Raw genomic sequence first — 26,428 nt, forward strand, 5'->3', positions numbered from 1 at the left:
TTAGTAGTCTAGCAGAAAGCATGCAGCAGTGTGCAGTGGATTTAATTGTGAATTTGAAATTCACTTTGAATTTGTTTTATTTGACTTTGTCCCATTTTTCTTCACCTTCAGATGTTCAATTCTGTTGTTTGAGATGAAATTCTCATGGTCCCATTTGTTGATTAAGCTTTTGGTACAGTGATGCACCTATCACTGAGTACTTACCAAGTTACCTGCCAAAGGTTTCCTTTTTCCTGAGTAATGGAACTATTTGTTTTCATTTGTGATTAGGTAGCTTGTAGGAGCATTGTTGAGGGAAGATAGATTCTGAAAAACATTTCAAATAGGTATGATAATTTTGACAGCAGCTGTTGCAGAACTTTCCTGGGGAAATTCTCTCTGCCTGATGGAATAAAGCATTACCAAGAGGGTTCTGTATAGGAAGATGTTTTGCAAAGTTGTTATTTGTAAATTCACTGCTGTAGTGGATATAGCAAAGAGTTCAGTGAAGATGAGGAAATCTGCTTTATTTTTCTCATAAATATAGTAGAATACAAATGATCCCATCACTTTTCCCCAGTGCTGTACAGTCTTGTTCCAGTGTTTTCCCCTATTGAGGCATTAAAAACTCCTGTTAAAACGTTATGCTGTGACACAGAGATGTTACATTTTGTTCCAGTTTTCTAGGGCAGCGGTCACAAGTCAAGGCTTGTCCTTCACTATGGCAGCAGGTGCACTTCAGGCTGACTTTGCTGTAGTGCCTGTGGGTCAGAGGTCATGGGGAGCTTTCAATGTCTAGCCTATAGGGATGTTTCCCAAGCAGCCCACAAGTGGCTTTTGGAGGCAGTGTTTGTTCTGGTTTACCTGTGTCTTCTATGATAGCAGTGATGCACATGCTGGGATGGCAGAGGATCCCCTGCAAGCCGATGCCTTCCTGTGCATGGCCAGTGCTCAGAGCTGTGACCTCCAGCAAATGTGTGCTTGCTCCCCTGCTGCATCTCATGATACAGGTGAGGGGAGGCCTTTCCCCTACATTACTAAACAGATGTAGCGGGACTGGTCTAGGCTCCCCTCTCAACTGGTGCTTTCACAAATTATTTTTTTTCAAAGGTACACGAAACATTCTGCAGGACAGCAAATCATTCTAATACTCATCCACCCCTTTAAGACTGAAATAAATCCCTGCTTACGGACACCCCGTGAATTGCCATTCAGTGTGATCCATGAGGTTCTGCTCTGCTTGTGAGCAGATGTACACAAGACTTCCTTTTCCGTATTTGTATTGACTAGCACGCAAAATCCATTAAGACATATAAACAACTCAAAAATAATTCAAATTTTTATTGTTCACATAGTATTGCATTGTTTTACGTAAGTCCAAAGTAATTTTAAAGCCATGCAAATATAAGCTGAGATAATTCTGTAATGTTGAAAAGCCCTGAAACACAAGTGAAATCTCTTGAATAGTTTTCTGCTGTTCTCTGACTGGTAGGAACCATATTTATTGCATCTTCAGTGGATAGCACTAACAATATTTATTGCATCTTCAGTGGATAGCACTAACAAGTGGCACTAATTAACCAGTTTCTAGACTTACTACACAGTCAATTAAAAACCCTTCCTGATCATATACAGTAGGAAGTGAACTTGGTTCTTAATCCAGTGTAAGCATTGATGCTAGTGATAGGAGTGTCATTGTATTAGTGTGCAGAGGGCAGCTGAGCAGATGTGGGGCACCATACCAAAATTATTAAATGGTACCACTTAGAGTAGAGGTGGTTTATAATGGGAATTTTGGACTTAGAAATACAAATAATATGTGACACTTCCCATTTATGCTTTTTGCCACAGGCAGGCTGCTTCTGCTCCAAATGTTAATGCTTTCTTTACCTCTTAGTGAAGACCTTGGCATGTGGCTGTAGAAGCACCTGCAAGGGTGCCAGAGCACAGAACTGAGCTCGCCTGACCAATTTGAATGTGGTGCATCCCTGTTTCTGAAAGGTTGCCCTGATATTTTCATGGGTCTGGTATTTTCACATGCTTTTAAAGTATTGAGGTAAATTGACTTCTCTGCCAGTTCAACATATACCTGTTTGCTTGGGATCAGACAGCCTGTTTTTGCACAGAGAAAAAGGAGAGTTTCTAGGTAGGTGAGAATTTTTAGGAATATATAGGCAGTCTGGATTTTTGTTGTGAAATCTTAGAGCTTTGTTAACTGAGTGTTCACTTAAAACTGTAGTACATACAGCTCTAAGCTATTTGACACACTTGATTTCCATTCCTTTATTTTTCCCCTATTCTGTTTTCCCTGTCAATTGCTAATTGAAAGTAAGCCCCCTTTAATAGCTGGAAAACCTCTGGCAGTAGCAAGAAAAAAGAAAAAAAATAGAACAAGATGTAGGTGAGTTTCTTTTGAAGTATTTGTTATATAGAGATTACAGGAGAACGTGTTGAGGCTTGAGTTTGCTATGTATTTGATCTCCCCAAGAACAGTACAGAATATTGGATGGATTTTTTTCAGAAGTACTTTCAGATTAACTGTCTCTACAGTTCTTTATTGAATTTTGAAACTTGTTTAGCAGATGACTGAATTTTCCTTTTTCATTTTCTGCTTAATCCCTCCAGTCTTTGATGGTGTGGCCGTCACTTGCTGTATTGTGACAGACACTATAAAAATCCTCTTGAATGTCAGAGCTGTTGGATAAACGGATAGTGACTTGCAGATGATTACAGAAGGTTTTTGGTATCTCAGATTAGAGGGTTCTCATGTAGCCAATAAAGATTCATGCTCCTTTTTAGCAGCCCTTGACTGTACTGATGACACATTTGTTTTCTTCAGTTAACTTCTGTGGCTAGTTCTGAAGTAATTCAGAAATTATATATAAATCTGCAAGTTAAAAACCCTTGGTAAGATACATAAAGTTGTAGGCTTTAGAGTTTTTTACCCTAAGAAGCTCCTGAAAAAATAAACCCAGGTTTAGAATGCTAACTTCTGGTTTCTCTGAGCATCTTTGTCTGCAGTTACACCAGAGGACTGTCTGGCTACATATGTGAAGGTACTTTAGGTTGTAATTTTGAGAGCAATAAAACTAAAGATGAAGGAAATGTTGTGATTTATTTTATTGCTTGGAGGGTGTGGAAGACTTTCTAAACAATGTATGTTATTAATTTCATTTGACAAAAAGGTAGGTGTATGTATGTACCAAGCATTTGTCTGGTCTAAAACTTGAATGCCATTTAACATATTTTTCTGCAGCAACAAGAACTTTAAAAATTTGCACTTCAAAAATTTGCAGAGAGAGTAATAAGTTAACCTTTTTTGCCTTTTATTAAGTACTGTGAAGTAGATGTTAATGGCAGTAACAAGCTTTCTTTCCTTAGAGTGAATTTACAAATATAAACCAGTGTGTTGTTTGTTGTTTTAAGATGTCAATTGCATCAATTTGCATTTCCTTTCATAGAGATGTCCTATTGCTGCTGTTTAAATGTAAGAAGCAGCAACCAGATGGTATGGCTAAAGGCAATAAAGGTATGGCTAAAGGCTGAATGGCAACCAGATGATTGTGGCTAAATACACTGATTTATTTTTACAGAGTAGGACTTTCAGAGTTCCAAACTAAATGTCATACTTAGATAAGGAACATCCTTATAAGAATTCACCTGTGTTTCCCACGGGTAGTATTTTTTTCATTTTTAAATCATGAGTTTGCCTGTGTGTAGGCTTTCTTTTATTGATGGCCAGTCTCCTAAGTAGTGCTCTGGGAAGAGCACACCTCCGAATGTTTGTGTCTTGTTGAAGAAGCAGGTAGATAAACTTCCATGATGCCTTGTTTGTCTGTTTTAAGTGCCTCCACAGTGCTGAGGTAGGGCTTGTCTCTGTCCCCTTTTACTGGAGGGACCATGGTAGTACTGGCCAAAGAAATCAGCCTCTGATTCAGTGTTTTCTGACACCAAATTTGCTTTGCTAAATTAGTATCACATGTATTGGAACAGATAACACTGACTATGTTCATTTAAAACTGGGAAATTTTCTGTCTCTGTCTCAAGGGGTGAATCTGACTTCTACACTGATGACCTTCCTGTATGTTTTTAAAATACTGCCCATGACTTTTTACTTAATTCATTCAAGCACATATTTCTTCTACAGATCCATTAAAGTAAAAAATTCAGTGCACTCTCAGCAGAAGGGTTATTTGTGATGTCATAGAAATCAATACAAGATGCCTATTAGTGGATTAATTTTTTGTTTATACTTGAGATTTTCTTTGTTGCTGTATTAGTTTAAGGTTTTGTTTCTGATGAGCATGTAGAAATGCATGCAATAGAAAAATAAGAATACCAATTATATATATATATATATATGTACACTTTAAATGCATCATTAGGTATAAATTGAGTAGAAGAACATGCATGGAAGGCTTTGAAATATTATCGTCTAGGATATACAATCTTTTGCATGTTCTTAGTATCTAGCAGTCTGGCAACTCGTGGTTGTCTTGGAAACAGGCTTTATTTTCCTTTTGTGAATATCTAGATGTGAAATCATCATCTTCCTTAAAAATCTATAAATAATACTTCTGAAGGAAATAACTGCAGATTTAAGATGCTTGTCCTCTATTTAAAAAATTGATCCAGAAGTCTGTAAGTGATGTTTGCATTGTGAGCTTTAATTATAGTTGTGTGCTTATGTTGATAAAACAGTCTTTAGTGGTTTTTTTACGTAAAATGCCTGTACTTAATGTTGATATTTGTCTGGGAATTATCTGCAGTGAAACACACTGCCAAGATTTCCTAGATTAATGTTTAAATATAAATATTACAGTGTAACTGATGCATTAGAAATTAAATTCCTAAAACCAAACTGATACTGTGACTTCCAGTCTTCTCCCTTGCCTTGTTTTAAATTAACAGCATGTGATAAATCCTTGGGTATTCTGTGAGATTATAGCATAATATTTGTCAGATAAAACATTGCTTTTTTTATTAGCCAGAGAGCTGCCTGGCTATGCATGACATAAAATGTCAAAGTAAAATAGAAACTGAGTCAAGAAATGACCATCTTTCAGATTGTCGGGTTTTTCTTAGGATTTGTATGCAAATATGAAATAATGTTCTTGAAATTTAATTTTTCTGGTCTGTAGCTTATTTGTCCTTGTTTGTCAGCAGTCTGATAGTTTGGTATTAGTAACAGTGTATTTTCATCCTGATTTTTGCAGATGAAGGTCCAGACAGAATAATTGTTCATGTTTTGTTCTTAAATTGTTAAGTTTAATAAATTTTCTAATGGAGGTTTTAATATCTTCCAAATATTTTTGTCTCCAATACCAATTTAAAAAGTTTTAAAATTCGGATATGTCCATCAAAGAAGAGTATTTTTTAAAGCTTCTCATAAAATAACTGTTTTTTTCAGTGAAACTCACACTTTGAATGATACAACCTGTCCAAGGATAGAGAACCATGGCCAGATCTTGTTTAGCCATTGGAACCCAATTGCGTGACCACTTCTTTTGTTTGACCTCCCATCTCTTCCTCCTGCTTCATTTCTTGTGCTGCACCCACATTTCAGATTGATCTCTTTTTCCAGAACTTAATTGACCATTATATTTTTGCTTAAATGTTCAGGTGTGTTCCAAATTTTTTAACTACCTTATTCCCTAGAATAAGATCAGGCTTTTTGTGTAAAGCCTGAGATGAAGCTTATTGACCTAAGTGGAGGGAATCTTAAACACTTAAAGACTGTGGTTGTTCCAGATGATGCAAGAAGCTTGTAGTGACCTGTATTTTGGCCTCAATGTACAATAGTGGCATAAGTATTCTGCACCCAGAAAGAAATAAATAATCATAGCTTGTTTTTCTACAAATGGTGCTGTGTTCCATTTTGGATGCAATAGCATTTCTGTATGTTTACCTGGATGGCCAGGCCATAAACTTCCCACTTTCACCTCAGATTATGATCTCATAAATCTTACATTAAAAAGGACATTAAAATAACATGTTATTTAAGCTCCAAACAAAGCTGATTTAGTCCTTGAGCTTTTTTTCATATTCCTCTAAATAAATGTCATTTCTTTGAGTTTAACAATGTTAGTTAACTGTCTTCAGAAAAAACAGTCCATTTTATACCTTCCTGATCAAATAATAATTCTTCATGCTGATTACTACGTATTACATAATTATATTCCCTGGTTCCATTTTAGCTGAACATTTTTTCATTCTTTGCTCCCAAACTGCAAACAAGCAAGCAACCGAAAAAAAACCCCAACCAAACCCCTTATGGTAACAGTTCTCTATAGTTACAGTGTGTGCATCATTGTGTGAATGCGATTGGCTGATAGTCACATACTAGCATCCTTCTTGAATATCCTGGGAAAACCTGATATTGTTAAAGTTCTCATGGCTTTTCCTTTCACATTAACTTTTTGTAAACGTTGATGTTTTCTTGTTCCTGTTCTTTATGATACAGGGATGTTGTCCTGGAGAAATCTGTTTTACCTCTGTGCATTGTAAGACATGGTCTTTCATCATCCCCAGAAATGAAATTTTGCGTAATTCAAAGTTAGGTCTAAAGATAAAGAGGAAGTACAGTTTTTTCCTCTCATGTGTTTCACTTCAGGATGTTGCCTAGTCTGATATCAGCAGCATTAGGAAAAGATAAAGCAAACTTCAGGGGAGGGATTGCAGAGTCATTCAAGGAGAAATGGTATTTTTGTTGCCTTTTGTAATTAAAAAAGCACAAAACAAAATAACTGATGAACATTTTCCTTTTTGCATAAGCAAGGAAGTTGATTAGATTGTCATCTGCAGCCAGAGACACAGAGACATGTAGTAGCTTTCTCAGTGATGAGAACCACATCTCCAGAGGACAGTGCATCCAGTCATCACAGCCTGTTTAAGACAGAAGTTTCTCTCTCCAGTGCCCAGCACGAAGACAAGCTACAACTCTAGCTTCCCTTTGGCACATGATATTTAGGTGTAGGCAGTCCCATTGCAAGTGCATGACCTGGCTTGAAATGATCTCTGCAACTCTTTCCATCCAATAATGGACTGAAATACAAAATAGCTTATCTAAGCTGCACTTTACGTAACTTGTTTTACAGCTTCTCATGAATTACAGTAGCTTCTTGCTCTTTCTTTCTTGTATATGCTTGGTGTGTTGTTTCACATATGGTGGATGCTGAGGTGATTCAAATGCCACAAGAAAAAGTTGCTTTTTCACCTTCTGTCAAGACTTGCAGTAGGAGCTGGACATCTTTATTCCCTAGAGGTCCTGTGCTGTGCTAGGTACCTCTGAGTGAAGGTCTTGATTCTTCATTCTGTTGCCCTTTTCCCAGCAGTTACTGTTTTAATTATTCACATAAGAAACTCTTCTAATGCTGCCATATGTCATTACTTGGTATCATTCAAATACCATTTAATCGGTATTTTCAAAAGCAGGGGGAATGTTTACTCAGAACTCTTTGTAGTATATTGATTTCTTTTTCACGTGTTAATGGTATGACCTTTACAAAACCAAAAGTGATTTGAAATTTAAATTTTGAAATTGATAATACATTGGTCCTGTTAGAGGATGTGGGACTTCACATAGGTGTTTATTCACATCAATTAATTAATTTGGCAGTAACTGTATTTTATGCAATTTTTAAAATGTTTAGAGCTATTTTTAATGGTCTTACCTGGTGAAATACAGATTGTTGTGGGTTAATGTGTATGTGAATGCATGAAAATGTTCACTGTAGCTGAGCTTAAATGTGGTAGCATTTTCCTGGGTTTATTACTGCATTTCTAACTATACCTACAGCTTCAGGTAAAATGTATGAAGAAGATACTCTGGATTTTCATGGATTGTAGCGCCCATTTAAAAATCCCTTCTGTAATACTGTATCTTTTTCTGATTCTCAGTTTAACATCAAAACAGTTTTGCAGTAAAAAATATAGTAAATAATTTGCAGAATTCTGTCTGAACGAATATGAAATAATTCAACATATCTCTGCACAATAATAAGAACAGGGTGCTCCTTACTGTGCTGTTCATTCACAGCTGTTTCTTCATGCTGCCACCCTTCACAGCATGTGCTTGATTTTGCTCTGAGTAGCAGCAGAAACACTTGAAATGCTGCAATTTGAAATTAACTTCCAGGGAGCGATGACAGTGGCTTGTCAGGCCATGCTTTTTTGCTTCTTTTTTTTTTTTCTTTTTTTTTTTTTCTTTTATTTTTTTTAACGTCACCCTGAATAAAATAAATTTAAAATAAATTGATAGCATTTTCTAGTGCCTGACCATGCCCTGTTTAACACATCTCAGAGTAGCATTTTCTGATCTGGCCACAGTAATGTTTTTTATCAGTGCTGTCATTAATTTGGCTGCAAATGGAGGTAACCTTTTTGGAATGGATGAATACTTCAGCTTTATACTTCAACTGCTTAAAGGAGATAAAAATTTTAGACCTTTTCTAAAAAGAAAATCTGACTAGAAAGTGAATTGTACAGGTAGTTACTGTGAACAGACATATCTTACTGAGATTTTTGGAGCAGTTGTCTGAAATGCAGCATTGGACATATTTAGGAGGACGCCAGAGAAAATAAAAATTATGATTGCTGTTCTTTCCAGTGAAAATGAACAAATGGGCTCTTAACTCATTTAATTTTATGATTAAATAATAAATGTTTATCAGCACTTTGTTTTAGCATATGAGATAAATGTGTGGCATTGTGGAGTAGATTTGGTAGGAGTCCATATATCTGGCAGCCAGGGAAATAGGGCTTTTGGTTGTGTGATTTTTGCTTTTATTTTTCTATTTAATCCTTTCTCAACTTAGGAAACAAGAAGGCTGATGCTCTTTCTGTAGTGTATGGTATTTTAAACATCAAATGTCACCCATCCCCTTGCCCTTTTAATGAATTTGGGCATTCTGTGAATGCCTATGAGTCAGAGAGCAGAGGGGAACTCTGTATTTTCTTCAGTTAGTGAATTTAAACAAAAAAAACCCCAAGATTATTGATTATAGCACACACTCTACTTCTGGTTTTTTGTATAAATAATTTAGAGGTTCGAGCATTTACTCATATAGCATTTTAAGAGAGCCTGATGCTTGGGTTCAGCATGCATGCTGTAGCTACCAGTGATGTGAGGCAGAACTGTGACCTGTGAGTGAGGAGTGCATCAGACCTTTCAGGGGAGGGATCTGCCTCCACACTGGCGATATAGAGGGTTTTGGGGTGTTCCTGTGGTTGCACACACTGATGGCAGTGCAGTGACATGGCCAGTCTGCACCTTGGACTGTTACCTTGGGCCTCCTCTAAGGTGAGGAGAGTGTCTCTGATATGGATGGGCAGCAGGCTGGGATTTAATATGGAATAATCAGCCATCTTCTGATCTAAATGGTCAGGAGAGGTGGTTGTAACTTGAACTTGATTCTGATCCTCTGTTTCTGGTGGCAGTCATATACAAGGGGGAAAGGTTTTCACCATTCAGCAAGTTGTTTGGGTTTTGCTTGCTTTTTTTGTGTAAAAGCCCAGAAAGTTTACAGCTGGTGCAGGCAGAGGATCATTGCAGTAAGAGCTACTTCCAAAGAAACAACCAACCAACCTAAAAAGCCACCAGGGAAGAGAGCTCCTGTGTCCCTGTGCCATCCTTGTGTATGTTGAGCCTGGCTCTGTGAGGGTGCAGGATTACTTGTGTTCCATTTTGTGTCTTCTGTCTCTGTTTTTTGTGAGCACAGTGTGATCCATAATTGAAATAAGATGCCCTTGAAAAATCTGCTAAGGATTTGTGTCATAATTGACGACAAAGGAGTTTTGTTATATTTGGAAGATGCAGTTAAATATAACGTAAAATGAAAGGCAGAAGTGAAGTAATTTTCCTTGTTTGAGGAAGCTAAGCAAGAGTTGGTTTCAGTTCTGCTGGTAAGGAAGATGACACTGGAAATCAGTTAAATTCTATATTTATTAAGTTCTAATGAAAGCTAGACCTTACATGACCATACTGTTCCTCATTACCTGAGAGGGACTGTGATCATTGTATTTTATGATGAAAGTTATATTATTGAAAGAGCAAATGTTAGCTTCTCCCCTTTTTATTTTTTTCATTATTCTTCTAAACCTGTTACAAAACCTTGGAGTTCAGCACATTAAGTTCATGTGCTGTTAGGAAAATGACACATTTTCTAGATAGAAGCTGATTCTTAAATTATTATGTACCATCAAATCATGCAGTACCTCTCCACAAATCACTGATCACATAATAATAGTATTAATTTCTGAGGGAACAGTAATGCATTAAACAGTTAAATATTCCAGGCTTTGTTCCTCATCTGGTAACACCAGCAGAAAAAAATGAGATATGCCACATAGTTAATCTTATTTTCAGCACTTCTCTAAAGGCTGAAAGATATTTTATTTGATGCATCACTGACTTTTGGTAAAATGAGGTGAGAAAGCTCCATTTTCTGTCAGGAGTCAACCAGAGCCCAGCATGTTTCCACTGTCCAGTACTGAATTTCTGTTCACATTGCAGATCGATGTGAAACTGCAACCACTGAGGCTTTCTGGCATGTACAAAACATTTGTTCAGCTACAAAATGAGTGGCGGAAAAGAGCCAGCAATGATGTCCAGATGGGAGCCCACTGGAGTGCTGTGAAGCAGAACACCTGGTGTGAGGAACAGGGGATGTGCAGTCCATGACCATGTGTCAGGGCACCTGTGAGAGTGGGCGTTGCAGCTTTGTTGAGGACCACCACTTCTGAGATCTGGGTTTTGTAATGCTGGTGTGCTGTGAGATGAGATGCTGTGGTGTTAGATTAAAAAAAAAGATTGTAGACTATTTGCCACTAATTAATTTGATATTTTTGGAAAACAGTCAACAGTTTGTAAAATTGAAACTGTTTCTTAAATGGACTTGAGTTATTTCTAGGTACCAGAGCTCATGCCTGCAGCAGTAGCTGCAGGCTGCTCCCTGGTGGATGTTATTAGCAGTGGGGAGGACTTTCCTCCCACTGTGGAACCTGCACTGGTGGGACACTGCATGGAGAGGTTCTTGAGGTTTGTTTTTCATTGCTTGCTTTCAGTATTGTTTCTACATTATATACTGTGAATGTTGTTTTTTGGTATAATGAAAGTGGTGTGGGGTTTGTTTGTTTGTTTGTGTGGGTGTTTTTGTTGTTGTTTTGGTATTTTTTAATGTGGGTTTGTTAGTTTTTGGTGGTGTGGTTTTGATTGTTTTTTTTTTCTAGTCCAGAGTCATTACTGACTGGATTGTTCTGTGCAGAAGTGCGAAGATAAATAAAGTAGAAAGAGGTGGAATGGTTGATGTGTGTTGGTCTGCTGGGTAGCTTCAGAGATCACTGGTCTGCTGGGTAGCTTCAGAGATCACATTTGTCCATCTGCCTTGATAAGAAATTCTGTAAATTGCAAAGTTGAAGAATTAACCCATTACAGTTTCTTATCTTATCATGACAATGTGATTGTTCAATCATTGGGAAAAATTAGTTTAGTTTCTATTAAACCCTGTAGTTTCTTTTAAACCCTACAGCAGCTCTACCATGAGGCAATACCACTGAGGTGTAGGTTTACCACGGGAATTAACCATGGTGTCACTGTTTCTGAATGCCTATTTAATTTAAAAGCAGGAGAGGTGATGTTGGGAAGAACCTTGAAGAATCAGTTTGATTCAGAGTCTGTACAAATAATAATTTACTTTTGTTTACCCCAGTTTGTTTTAGCTGTCTGTTTTCTTTAAACAGCCATGAATTAAGCTTTGCAACAAGGCTGGTAAGATCCTGCTGACTTCAGTGAGGCTTGACATGGTCTATTAACAATCTAATGTATTTATGTTAGTAAATGGTGTAATTTTGAAATTTATCACAGGCTCATGAATATCTTTCTTTTTTCTTGCCCACTTCTCTGGAACTGTTAGACATACAGTTGAAGTAGTGGCTTCAGTTACTTTGCTGGTAATTGGATTAACAATTCAGTATGTAGTGCCAAGGTTTCTTTTAGCTGAAAATTGGGAATAATGCTTTTCTGCATGTATCAGTTTACAAAATGTATCCTATTGATATCCTGCTATATAGAAAATATTATTTTAATACGTATATTAGATCTATAATTAAATTTTGTTTTGTTTTCAATAGTAGTATATGATAGGGCATTAATCTGTAAATATATGCATTTTAAACTAGCTACATAAGATGACTGCAGATACTAGAAATGCTTGAATAAAAATAAAAAGTGTTAATTTTTAAATAAAAAGTGTTATAAAAAGCGTTAATTTTAGTCATTTTGTTGTTGATTAACAGACTGTTGTAGGAGATGGTGTAAGAGTATGTTATTACAATATAATGCTATTAAAAAAAGATGACCAGATGACCTGAATCTTGCTTTTGTCAGTTTTGTGACCTTAATATTTCTTTCTCATTAGAACTATGCAGCACTGATCCAGCAACAAATTAATGAGGACAAACAAAACTTGAGAGAAAAGGCTGTATATGGAATTCAGCTCACAGAAGAAAAACTTAATGACTTCCGTGATGAACAGATTGGGCAGCTGAAGGAACTGATGAACGAGGCTACCAAACCTCATAAAAAAATCACCATTTCTAAAGACTCAGAATACAAAACCTAAAAGATTAAAAGAATTATTTTAATGCATATGGAAGCATTTTGAAACTGCTTTTTCCAGTTGTACTTGAATGTGATTTCTGTGAGATAATGGACACTGCTGATGCTATAACTTGTCTGAAGTGGATGTGTTTGGTTTTCTGTGCAAGAACAAATGGGAAAATGGAATAATCACACTTTCATGTTAATTGCATTATTTTTTCTTCTTTTTGTTTTTTTCCTCCTAATGGATGTTGAAGACTGAAAGAATTTGGGGAAAGTAAATTGACATTTTTAAAATATGGAGTTGTTAGTTTTGAGGTTGTTTTGCAATCTTGGCACCTACAGGGCAAAACATCTTTCTGTTTGCTTATAATTCTCTTCCTTAATGGAAAAGATCCTATTAGCATTTATTTTCTGGTGAGGATTCAGTAGACAAAGGAATGGTACTAGAATGTGTTTGTTTTCATGGAAAAAAAATGAGCAGTATTAGAAAAGCATACTGCTGGTGAAATCACAAGTTGGTTTTCATGTTGAGCTTTATTGTGAAATGGACTTTAAATAAAAGATGTAGCTCATTATTAAATTAATCTTGAATCACTCTTATGCAGAAAATTCTGTGTTTTTTTCAAAGCTAAATTCAGATTATTGTTAGTATCTAAAATTTTAAAAAACCTTTCATGAATGTGTTGTGCTGTAGTTTGAATTCAAAAGTTCTTTAAAAACTTGGGATCCCATATAATGCAATATTTTGTACAGACCAGAATTTGTAAATGACTCAATGACAAAAATGATCCTGTTGATAATACTGTATGACCAACATCAGTAATTTATTTCTAATAGGTTAGGTCTTCAGTAAGACAACGTGTGCTTGTTTTAACATATACTGTTGGGACTAAAAAAGAAAGGGGGTTTTATCTGTTGAGAAAAACACACACCTTTCTGTGCAAAAGACAGCTTTAATTTCATCTTCCAAACCTAGTTTTATATTATTAGTTTTGTTCTATTTCTGGACCTTTCTCTGTCTGTTACTCACAGCACATTTAAGACAACAAAATTTCTTTGCTCTTGGGGAGTAACAGCTTTGACAGGGAAGCACATTTCCATCTGTCTCAATTTGTAACAACATGCTGTTTGCCAAAGCTGCGCTCCAGGTTCCTAATGGAGTGGGGACCAATTTGGGCAGCAGCCTCTTTCTTTCTCCTGTACCTCTCTTCCCAGTTCTTTGATGGGATTGCAGGCAGCAGGTTGCTCACTTCTATTAAAAGTTCACTTGCAGGAGTGCTGTGTGAGAAATTTGTGGTTGCTTTGCTGCATGTTCCTCTGGCACCCGCTGCCTTTGTTGTGTGTGCAGTAGGAACGTGCTGTAGCCTCAGGCACCCAGTGCAAACAGGATGGAAGGGCAGAGATGACCTCCAGGCTGCAGGGCTGTCCACAGGGCCTGATTCTGGTGCTGCAGGGGCATGGTTGGAGAGAATGGCAGCTCCTTCCTGGGTTGCTCCATAACTAGGATGCCCCAGCATCAAAGTGGGAAGAAAATGGCATGTGCATACAGGAAGTTTGAAAATTGTCTCTGATACTGCCATTCACACATTCCTAAAGTCTTACTGTTTTTACAGTTTAAAGGCTGTAAAAATCTAATCCAACTCTGGAGTTTAGGGCATAAAGATTTATTCTGTTGCTCTTCCATCAGATGTAATCAGTAATTCCATCACTAAATCTATTTGGTTTTCATACCAAAAGTGGTTTTTGGGTGTTGACAACAGAGTTTGTTTCCAGTCCTTGATTGGTAGTAGACCTGTGCCTGATTCCCAGTCAATATCCAAGTTGCTTCCAATTTATTTCAAATCCTGCGATTTAAAGCACCGTTGCTTTTAGCAATGTAACTTGTTAGTTCAATGAAAACTAGTTAAAATACTTGTTTTGCATCTGTCTACTCATGTATGCACCTAGATTTTTAGAGGCTAAATTAATTAATAATGAAAAGTTGCTTTATGGTATGAAAAACTTCAGCTTGCAATGAGACCTAAGGGGAGTTGGACGTGAGGGTAAACATCTTTACATCCACAGTTCATTGTCTAGTAAATCCAACTTTTTTTTTTCTTTCATTCCCAGCAGTAGTTTGTATTTGGTACAGTATTTATGTTCTTGTTTTAAACAACTCTCACAAAAGCCAAAATTCCATTACAGGAATGAAGCATCTTTTAAGGTTGCTGGCTTTAAGACAGGCAGGGCTAATAGTAAGGTGTGCTCTGGTCTGAGCAGGGCTTATGTGAGTGGTGGGGCCCCACAGAAGCTTCATGATGCTGACACTGCCACACATTAATAAAATTCTTTGATATACAAGCGTGGTTAATGACAGTTGAGGAAAACAGTGAGTTGGAGGGAGCTGAAGTTCTAAGTAGCTGCAAAAGGTACAAATTGAAGTCTTATCAACAAGTAAAGAATTTTCAGAAATCTGTCTCCTTAAAAACTACTAGTTTTGATATGCAAAGTTACATATCTTGAACAAATAAAACGTCTTTCTTTCAGTGTTATGCCTATGATTAGGGTTTATGCCTTTTTAAACTGACTGCCTGGCAGAAGCTATTAGCACATATTTATTTCTTAAAAGTAAATGAATAATGTAACATCTTGAAGGTAGGATTTATGAAGACGTTTTATTCCTTAGCTATTTGTTCTTTAGTATTTTTGAATTATTAGTGGACATTCTATTTCTTCTTCTTGAATATGTATTTGTGAGACACAACGCACGGATGAATCAGTGGCCAAATTTTCATTGGCTTCTAGGTAAAAATATTGGGCAATTAATGAAGGAAGCATGGCTTTCCCTGCCTGTCATGATCTATTTTATCTTCTACTTTCTGTAGCTAAACAAATAGCAGAGGGAAGGCTGAATCTTCCAGCAGAGTGATTTACTCAAGTGGGACCACAGAGGATCTATGTACCTTTGATGTAGTGTGAAAGCTGAATCACTGTGAAAAACAGCTCACATTCTAGGGCAGAATAAGTCTCTGTGTGCTATCCTGCCTAACTATTGATTTTCAGACCTCTTGGAAAGAGTTTCAAGGTAAATCCTTCCTGTTAGATAGCGTAGATGCAGGAGGGTATAGATGCAGCAGCACAGGTATTACTGGGCTTGTTTGATAAACAGGACTGCCTGGTGGTCTCCTACTGCTCCATGTCCTGGTGCTGGACCAGGCTTGGTGTGCCTGCCTCACAGTGAGCAATGGTTGTACTAGTTTGAAAACAAACCAGTGGAACGTTCCAAGGCAGAACTACAATTTAATAGGAAAATTATAACAAAGGCAATAGTACAGAAACACTGGCTTAAACTGACAGTCAGAATACAACCTGATACCCTGTGTGTCAGGGTGGTGGTAACAGTCTGATTAAGTGGTGGCTACAGTCCTGTTGGATGTGGTTTTGTCAAAACAGTGACAATCCTGTAGAACAATCTGGTCTTTCTCTCTTGGGGTCCAGGAATGGGTATTGAGCTCTTGTTCATTGGGAATCCAGTGGTAGTGGTGTTCCAAGCCTCAGACTATATCCAGGTAGGAATGTCTGGTTCCTTCCCCTGGGCTGGGCATCTCACAAGGGGATGATACATTTTATGAGTCTTGCAGCGAGACTGGATGGCCCATTAGCAGAGATAGCCCCCCTAGAGGGACTTAACAGGGATGAGTCATAGAAAAGATAAAGAATTCTGCCCCACCTATTTTAGCAGCTTATGAAGATGGTAATAGAATACATACTTTTGGTTACATCTTGCCTTGTAACCTAAGACAGTAGTGTACAGAGGGGTCTTCCCTGTCGAGCCACATCAGGAATTTGGCTGCAAAGACTGATGCAAATTAAAAGGTGTTAGAAGTGATAACATTGGTACTTGTAAACAATCTATGTTTGTTCATGGAGGTTATGCATCTGCTGCAAAACCACTGGGTTTGGTAGGAACATTTTAGCCGTTTCAGTGGCCGCAGCTCTGCTCTGGGAGCAGCCTTGATGGTGCTGAGTCCTTCCAGCTTTTCCAGTGCTCTGTCTACCAGGTAGGGTACATGTAGATCACAGAACCAAATTTTATTTAGATGCAACCTTTACGTACGTATATACGAAGTGTTCGTTGTTCATTGAAGTTGAGAGCTATAAGTGAGTGTATAAATTCAGTGCATAAGAAGGAACTGGTTTTGCTACTTGTAGCAGTGTGTTACGAGGAAATATCAGGTGTTTCAACAAGCTCATTTATGGGACACGTGATCCTGCACAACTGATATGTGTGGGGAGTTCAGTGTTTAATCTCTGTGACCATTTCAAAGCTAGTACTTGAACTATAAACAAGGAAGAATCCTTTTTTAAGTGAAATTACCTTTAGTCGATGAGTATTTATCAACTTGTTGTAAGTGCTTATTACCACTGTAAAGCCCTTAATAAGTAGTTTGTTGAAACACCACCACTTGCCACACAACTTCTATCATTGATGAGCCTTCTGGTTTATGCCAGTTACGTTCTTTGAGGCTTGAAGTGAAATTTGTGTTAAACAAATGAACACATTTACCAGTTTGTTCCCCAGAAGTTCCTATTCCTGGTTTTGACTGGAGAAAACATGAGTACAGAACCTGAAACACTGATAAGTGTTTGTCCTGTGAGATTAACAGCAAAACCAATAAAACATGCAGAGGAATCTAAGATGGAAATTCCCTGTTGGAGTTGTATCAAAGGCAGGATTTCACTTAGCTTTACTGTGGTGGAATAATGTACAGAATCTGCAGCGCAGAAAGTCTGCCAGAGCAGACTACTTGAGTACATATTAAAAATATCATGCTGTTATCAGTGAAGTCACCTTTGATTATAAATTAAAAGAACTTTTCAGAGCTGAAAAAAAAATCTCTAGTTAATCAAATTCTGTAGTTAAAACTGATTTGAGAACTCCATCCTCCTCAATTTATAATGTGAGCACATACTACTGGGTAGTGGGATAATGGACCTGTCCTAAGTATCAGCTTAAGATGGTATTGTAGAGTGCTCCCAGAATGTACTCTCAGGTACTGTAAAAAGGAAAACTCATTTGTGGCTTTTCTTTACGAATGATTAAGCTGAAATACTCTGTTTTTTATTTCTGAGTTAAATTACACCATTCCTGTCCAGTTCAGCTATTCCAAATTAACACTGTCAATTGAAAGATGAGCTTGGAGAAGAAATTAAGGGCATTTTAATGTGCAGTAAGGTTTCTTTAGATGCATCTGTATTTCAGTCTGCTTTTGTCCTTCAAGTCACAGAATCACAGAATAACCTCAGTTGGAAGTGACTCATAAGGATCATCAAATCCAGCTCCTGTCCCCATACAGGACAGCCCCAAAACTCACACCACGTGCCCAAGAGTGTTGTCCAAACACTTCTTGAAGTCTGTCAGGCTTGGTGCTGTGACCGTTTCCCTGGGGATCCTGTTCCAGTGCCCAACCACCCTCTGGGTGAAGAACCTTTTTGTAATATCCAGCCTTAATCTCCTTGGCGCAGTTTCATGCTAATCCCTTAGGTCCTCTCACTGGTCACCAGAGAGACTGGCCAGCACAGCACCAGTCATGCTGTTGGTTGCTGATTTCACATGGGGGAACTTAGCTCAGACTCTGAGAGAGGGGAAATCAACACCTTCTCCACAAACAACTCGGGTGCCTAATGATGTGTGACAGACATGTTGCTGTGGTGTGGACAGGAGTGTGGCACACACAGAGCTGCACATCTGCAGCCCCTGCCTGCTGCTCACTGGCAGCCCCTGCCCAGGAGACTGGCAGCCAGGGAAGAAAAGATTTAGGAAGAACTGGCTTTACTAAAATTAAAGTCTTCCAAGCATCTCTTGTTACTTTAAGGTACTTTCCTCTGGAGAGCCACTGCCGAGTGCTGATCCATCAGAAGAACTCCAAAGCCACAGCCAAGGTCTTGGTGCCAGACACTGACTCAGACTGTGGGGTCCAGTCTTCCTCAGGCTCAAAATTCCCTAGTTTGTCCTGGAAAATTCAGTTTGTCCATTGCAGGAGAGAGTGGTCATGGATGTGTGTCAGCTCCCCTGTGCTCAGGAGTGCAGCATTGTCTGCGTGCCTCATGCACTCTGTGTAGCTGTGGCAGGTTCACTGCAGTAACCTGAGACAATTACTTTGATTTTGGTGCAGATACAGCAATGCAGCCCCATATTTTCTAGGGATTTAGTACAGTGTTGCCTTCCTGATCCCACAGTGGTGGAATGGTCAGAAGAAGACCAGCACTGCTTAGTGTTAACTAATTTTCCCTTCTCCATTGCTTTCTTTGTCGTAGGCAGTTTGTTTTAGAGCAGTGTGCTTTACTGCACACAAGTCCTACAGAGGTAAATTCAGTACTTCCTACCTGCTCTTCCCAAGCCCCTGCCTCACATCCCAGATCTCAGGAAAGCTTTTGGGTCTAATTTGGCCCACGCTACTCACCCCAGTAGCTTGCTTTCAAAACTGCAATGAAAAAGTAAGTTAGAAAATATTTTAACCTCTTGCCACCCTCCCAAGCATCAGGTGAGACTATAGGATTGGAATTGTAAAACTGAGGAAGGGAAACATTTTTCATTGTTGCTATGGAGACTGGAGTTTATGCAGCAGTGACTTGTTCTGTTTTCTCTCTCCTTTATCTTAGGCCAAAAAAAAGAAAAAAAAAGAAAAAAAAAAGAGAAAAGGAACATGAAAATATCACAGACAAAACCTCTGGGACATGAGATTACAATTTGAATGACCTCTCAGCAGTATTGCAAAGAAAAACAAAGATGACAGGAATAAAGAGAAAAAAGTCTTTGTGTGTCAAGACAGTCTCTTTCTGCAGAAAATGAACTAGGAGGAAGTTAGAAAAGGAACTAGGACCACAGTGAACATAAGAGCAACCACTGGTTGCAGATTCTTTGGAGGATCCAGTGTTCCCTACCCAGAGCCACTGCTCCAGCCCTGCAGTTCATGGAGCCTGGTCATGGTCAGATGCTAAGAGAGCAACATAATACTTTTAACAGTAAGACCTACCCACATTTTATTCGTAATACGCATCTTTCAACAACAGGAACTTGGAATCTGGGACTTCAGCTCCTCCTAAATGGCTGTGGTTTTCTCTTGCTAGTCCATCACCTGAAGGAAAATCTGCTGTAGCAACTGTATGGCAGCGTAGTAAGGAACAGACATGTACCTGTTCCTTCTGAGCACATCATTAGTAAGGGTATGATGACAGTACATGAAGCCTGTACCATGTTCTATTGCAGATCAAAGCATGAAGTGTGTCGGATCACGTTGCTGCAGTGAATAAATTATTTCCAGTATTTGAAAGCAGCTCTGAAGTTCCAAAAAATGATGCATCCTAAGCATAATAGATTGCCCTTAAAAGACCCCCAACATATCCATACAAAAAAGTGGGACTCTGCCAGACTAAAGGCATTTTGATGTTGCAGGATTTAAGCCCTGGAGTGGAGACAAAATACATCCCCAGCACTGTGATCAGACAGGCTTCAGAGCATTGTGGAGAAATACCCCTTTTGAGCATTGAAATCCTGTACTGAAGGAGCAAAGAGGGTGGCCATATGGGCCCATCCCTGACCTCTCAGATCCATCAGCAGCCTCTTCTGGTTGTCATGACTGGGGACATAACTGAATCCATGTGCTTTTCCACAGTGATGCATGTGTCAGTCCCGAAACAGCAGCCCAACAAGTGGAAATGCTGCAGGACAAGTAAATCAGGTGGAATTTTCTCTTCTTTTTCACTGTTCAGCTATGCAAAGCTGCAGCTGGCTCCCAGAGCAAGAAGTGTTTCTCCTGGCTGTTCCTAAACATCTGTATTGCCTCTAATTAAGAGCAGCCAGGCAGAGGGTGGACAGATGTCTGTGCTGACTGACAGTTATTGAAAGACTGGATAATGGCTTTCAGTGTTAAGAAAACTCCCAGAAATGAGATGGCACGGGACGTGTTGCAGGAATTTACTAGTTTGATCCCTTATGTTGAACTGTTGCAGGAATTTTAGGAGATATCAAACCAAAAGCTCACCAAAATCTATATAGTAGGTCAAAACAAGCAAGGAATATTGACCTGAATGCCAAGGGGGTGATGCCTTGAGAGGCTACCTATAACAGAGGCTACAGTGTTAAAGGAATGAAGTAGGTATTTATTAAAAAGGCCTTCAAAGGATACACCTTGAGCAGTACAAGAGCCTGGCCAAGGCTACACCCAAGATGGATTACACATTTTCACACTTTTGTACGTTTTGGTCCATTTACATATTTGGGTTAATTGTCCAATCACAGCTTCAAGTTATGAAGTCCCATCCTCCTAGATTGCTCTCCTTAATTTGTTGTTGTTTGTACTTTTTAGGCCTAAAGCTGCAACAGTGTCCTTGGTTCTTGGGCTGGAAAAGGATGGTTTTGTCTAACTAAACTATGAAGAGAACTTGTTAACACTTCATATGAAGTTCCGAGTTATATACTAATGCAGTACAGAATCTGGAAAATATGAAAGCTAAAACTTAAGGCATCAGGGGTACTTGGAGCTAGAGGCAACTCTGTAAAAGCTATTCCAATGTTATTGACATCCTACAATGTGTATAGTTATTTTGAAACCAATTTTCAGCAAGTTTACAGGCCAAAATATGATTCTGCTAATCTCAAAAGCTGGATAAATTTAAAAGTTGATCTAAAAATCAGCCTCAAAGGGAGAGTAATTTAGCTCCTGAGAAAACATCAAGAGAACTGGAAAGGGGATCTGGGGGATTGCTTTAATTCAAGAATGTCTTCAAATGCTAAGTTAAGAAACTGATTCTAGCTTGAAGACAGTTCTTGCCTGGTTGGACTTGATGATATTGGAGGTCTTTTCCAACCTTAATGGTTCTGTGATTCTGTTCTTTATTTTGCTCAGTTTAAGTCATTTCTTTATTACCATAAGAACTACTTGATGAGTTAAAATTTGGAGCTATTTCTTTTCAAGTTCAGAAATAAATACAAAAACTGATGGCAAGGGCTCTTAACACCAGTATAAAGAGTTCCTATAAGTAACTAAGACTTGAGAAATTTGAAAACGCCTGGGCTATACTCCACAAAACAATGAAAAAGGCTTAGAAAATGAATAATGTTATTAATTACTCCTGAACAAAATATGTGGAATGAGATACCTGTGAAGCTCTTCATATCACATAAACCTTATGTATGATTTATAATCACTTCTGGGTCTCATCTTTATCACAAAACCCCTTCTATTTTAAGTAACTGATCACTGTAATTAGTGATGGAATAATCATAAGAGCACAAGTTTGTTCCCTGCACAAAGGTAGCTGGGGAAAAGCAATAAACATGAAATATCAATGCTACTACCTGTGGGATTAAATTGCTGTTTTCCAATAGATGCGATCCTTAACAGCTTGTTGCTGTAGCATGGTTGCTTCAGAAATGTGAGGCACGATATACAGCCATGATTAAGTTAAACCACACTCTGTCTTTCATTTGGCTACCCTCTAAATCAGGTAAACACTGGGTGTCACATCCTCTGGTGTGCAAAGGAGTATTTATGGTGGTGGGAGCCAGGGAATGTCCTCCTATGGAAAGGGGGGACCATTCCCCATGGTTCCCACTCCTGCCTCCTCCCCAGGCACTGTGACCAGCTCCAGGGTACACAGGGCTGCCACCTCCATCCTCTGCATGGTGAGGATGGGCTCTTCTGACACAGCTCAGCAAACCTCTGAGGCAAATCCTGACATAATGCTGCCCATTGCTCTCAGCAGGCTGAGTTTTGGACTGCAAAGTCCACGCTTCTTCCCTCTGTAACACACTAGCAAAGCATCTCTGGACTGAGGTGGTGTGCCCACAGCAAACCTTTACCTTCCCTTGGGGGGAAACAAAATGGAAGAAAAATTGAATCAAACCAAATCTGGTCCCAGCTGTGCTTTTTCTTACTGGGTTTTTTCCAGTCCTGAGGAGGCATTTCTTGACCAGAACTGTTTGCTTTTCAGCTGAGAAAATGGAAAGCCTGGCTTGGGAAAAAGCCCAAGCTTTTTTTTACCTCTCTTTTTTTTTCATCTATTTTTTTTTTTTTAATCTCTTCCCCTTTGCAGGTAAGAAAATCTGCTCGAGGTTTGCAAACCTGGCTGAGATTATTGAAATGGATGCATTTTTACTGAAACATCAGAAGCTTTGGGGAGCTCAGGACCCATTGCACTGGCCTCTGCAATAGAGGTCTTCTCTGTGCAAATGTGCAGGGCCTTCTGTCATCACTCCAAGGGATCTGTGTGGATTTTCTGAATTATTTTCTACATACCACAGAGGGGATTAGGAGGGAGCCTTTGTACTGTCTGTTGTGGACTGCAAGTAAGCTTTTCTAGAAATTACTCAGATGCTTTGGTGTGGACAGGCTGCTTATATGCTTTTTTTTAGCCTCAGGTCACTTCATAGCACCTGGAACACCAACATTTTAAAGAGCATGGCCTTAAAATTCCATGGTCTTTAAATTAAAAAATTAACTTTTACATAAACATTTGCAATAAGCCCCAAAATAGGCTGCTTGTTGTATTATTTCCTTTTTTTTTTTAGAAATTATTCTCACTTCCTGTGCCAAGTACCAAGTATGCAGCAACATCTGCTGCATAAAAAACACATCTGGTCAGCAGGGGGAGAGGGGGCAGCCACAGAGGTCACTTTTGGAGGGCGTGGTGAGGGGTGGGGACGAGCAGATGTAAGAGGCTGTTGAGTGTGTGTGAAGCAGCTCTTGGTCCAGCTGCTCTCTGAGCCTGGTGCTGCATCTACCACTGCCCTGCCCTGTGCCATCCCTGGTCAGCTTCATTCAGCATGGAGAAGAAGCTTCCCAAGTCCCAGGAATGTTGCTGGTTGCCAAACTCAGTCTCTGCCATAAATATGAAGGGCTTTTTCTACTCTTTCTGACATTCTGCCCAGATTGCATGCTGTGAAAATTCAGAGCTGTCATGGAGACTCGACATGCTGGTGAACACCTTGTCTGAGCAAGATATTTAGTGTATTTTCTTCCCAACAGGTGGGACAGGCAGTTCCTCCTAGACTTTGGACCACAGGCTTTCCCAGGCCTTTGGTATGCACTGTGCTTCCAGGGTGCTTGGGAGCAGGGTATGAAACAATTTATAGTACTTGGCATATCTCTATGAAATATTTATAGAACCACTATATTCTAGTGAATTTTATTGCTGGCTCATGCAATTCAGATGATAAAGATGCCCTTTCTAATCCACAGAAAATAAATCCATCAGCACTGGAGGAATAAGATTTACAACTGGCAGCGTCACTGAGTAACTGGAATCCAGAACAAGGACAAGCAGCACTCCTCCAGTAAGCCCCAGATACAGGGGAGAAGGTGGCAAGGTTCACCTGTGTCTGTGGAGCCAGGCTCCTGCTGCTTGTGTTAGAGGAGGAGATTTGTCAGCATCTCGGCCTGAGAACCAGCCTGATTTCCAGTCAGAGCAGCACAGGTTGTGATTAAGGAGCAGCGTTGCTCATTGCTCACCCTCACACAGCTGCCGTAGAAAAAACCCGAAGCTGCCGACAAATTCCCAGTCTCAGGTCCTCTGCTGGGAGATAGAAATTGCACTGATCCATAATGTCTGTCTGGAGGCAAGAACAGTATTTCATGTGGTTAAGGGGAACCTTCCCATTCCCTGAGCACATGCATAAATGCTGGTGCAGAATGAAACCCACCAAGAATGAGTTTTCATCAAAAGCAGAAGTGAGTTATGCAATTGTGTTCAATATAGTGGTGATTTTCTTTCTGCACTGCAGGACAGACTCCAAGGTATGCAAGACAGAAAACCCTGAAATAAAGTCTTCCTTTTCCATGGAGATTTAATTCTAGCTCTTCCTTTGTCCTCCCTTATTTTCCTTCTTGAAAGTAAGTTCCTGGCCCTGGCAGCCCCATCCCACAAGAAAAGGAGGTGGTGGCAGGTCAACCTCCTTCCTGCTGCTCTGCCCTGCCATGCCCAGCTCCCAGGACACAGCTCTGGGGCACAGCTGACTTTGGCAGAGATACTGGAGTAAGAGAGACAGGAGCCAAGAGTGGCAAGCATTAGTTTAATTTGTTTTATATTTTCTGCTTTTTTTTTTTCCCTGTGTTTTTTTATTTCAGGAAATAAAAAGTGGAGTAAGGGATTAGATAAAGAAGTACTGAATGAAGAGGGCTTGGATCAGCGGCGATGAAGGAAAAAAGGGCTGGAAAGATAAAACACATACTTTGCCACAGGACTTCCACACCCACTTTGAGGACAGCAGGCTGGTAGATCCAGCAGAGACCACAGATACTCCAGGCCACTGGGTTATCAGGGAGCAAAGCTGTATTTTTGCAGGAAAGCCACTTTCTGTGTTGCTGTTGACCTGCTTTGGAGTGTAAGTTCAGCCTTGGTGAAACCAAACACTCGATGGCTGAACTGGTTTTCTGCATGTCAAACTTGCAGTCTGGGAAACATCACCATTTCTGCCTCTCCATACTCATCTGAGTTTTCTCAGCTGTTAGCAGGATGAACTCCTAAGTGATATTTCCAGTAAGAAGGCTGTTTAGAAACAGATGTGCAACAATTTCAGGAGCATCCTTATTTTAATGTAGCCTTATACGAATTTGTCTTCAAATTCTTTGGATGGATAATTCCTTGTCGCACATGATGATTCATCATGAAAATAATAATCACTTTACTGGCTGCATAGTGTTTAATCTTGCATCAAATAAAGAAGTGATTGAAACTTGCTCTTATCACGCCAGAACAAGTTTGTTCAGAAGAAGAAAATAATTATGTTATTTTTGTACAAATTGGTATAATGAGCTGTCTCTGTGCTATTATCTCTGAGCATTAACGGGGTCTATTATGCAGGATAATACTCTGAATAATTATTACTTATCTGCATGTACATACACTGAATAATAAAATAATTAGACCTTTTAAAACAGAGGATAGAAAAGATTCCATTTACTGTAATTCTGACTTTCTGATTATAAGGTTGGAATAAAAAATGTGATATTTCATCAGTGTGTCAAGCCACTAAATGCTGGATTTGTAGAAATCAGTGCAGGCTTTTGCGTCAGTCAGTCTAGACTGAGCAGAGATTTACATAAGGATGTGAAGGATCTGGGCGGTTGAAATTCAGGGATGGCTGAAGCTGCTGAGCACAGCAAGCTCTCTGTAAGAGCAGTGCTCCTGCTGCATGCAGCTGTGCCTTGGTCCAGGCTTGCAGTCCCATGGGAGCCTGCACATCTGGAGAGCAGGAGGAGCTGGGCTCCTGCAGCTGTGGAGGCTCATCTCTTCTCTGGGTGGAGGCTGCTCCTTTCCCTCCCAGCTGGCCAAATTCCTCATGAGGTGGAGTGAGCACAATCTGCCTGACAGCTCAGGCTGGCGTCTCGTGCAGAGCTGACCCAGCCATTGCATCTCAGAAAAGTTTGGGCTCTTGGGCAGTGTGAACACACTGGATTCTCCTGAATTAATGCACTTCTTTGGAATATTACATAGGGAAATGTCACGAGATCAGACTGCCAGAGCCTCCCATCTGTCTGATGGGGCAGCTTCTGCTTCACATGTGTGCTGGGAAGACAAAAGTGATTATGTTAAAAATGGTGGTGTCTTACTGTACTAAAAGATAAAATGCTCCAGCCTTGGTATTTATTTTCTTTTTTTTGGCATATCTGAAAGACATATGTCCTTCCGAAATGGAATGATAGAATCATAGGATAGTTTAGGTTGGAAAAGACCTTAAAGACCACGTCTGTAAGTACCACATCTGTACATCCTTGAAGTACCCATGGGGATGGTGACTCCACCACTTCCCTAGTGAGGCTGTTCCAGTGCTTAACACTTTCCATGAAGAAATTTTTCATAATTTCT

The 26,428-nt window shown here is 39.3% G+C and overlaps 1 protein-coding gene and 1 long non-coding RNA gene across 2 annotated transcripts in view; both read left to right on the forward strand.

Annotated features, from left to right (window-relative positions):
* SDHAF3 (succinate dehydrogenase complex assembly factor 3) overlaps positions 1-19,243 on the forward strand; it is a 35,031-nt gene extending 15,788 nt beyond the window's left edge. The window contains exon 2 of the mRNA XM_038128122.1: positions 12,396-19,243. Within this exon, the coding sequence (XP_037984050.1) occupies positions 12,396-12,599 (204 nt within the window). The 3' untranslated portion in view covers positions 12,600-19,243. The remainder of the gene's footprint in view (positions 1-12,395) is intronic.
* A 3,421-nt stretch (positions 19,244-22,664) lies between these two features.
* On the forward strand, positions 22,665-25,573 carry LOC119697389. Its single transcript, XR_005255836.1, has 2 exons — positions 22,665-23,678; positions 24,688-25,573. It is a non-coding gene; the product is annotated as an uncharacterized LOC119697389 (long non-coding RNA).
* Positions 25,574-26,428: the final 855 nt, after the last annotated feature.

The sequence above is a fragment of the Motacilla alba genome, chromosome 2 (assembly GCF_015832195.1).
Source record: "Motacilla alba alba isolate MOTALB_02 chromosome 2, Motacilla_alba_V1.0_pri, whole genome shotgun sequence".
Classification (NCBI taxonomy): domain Eukaryota; kingdom Metazoa; phylum Chordata; class Aves; order Passeriformes; family Motacillidae; genus Motacilla; species Motacilla alba.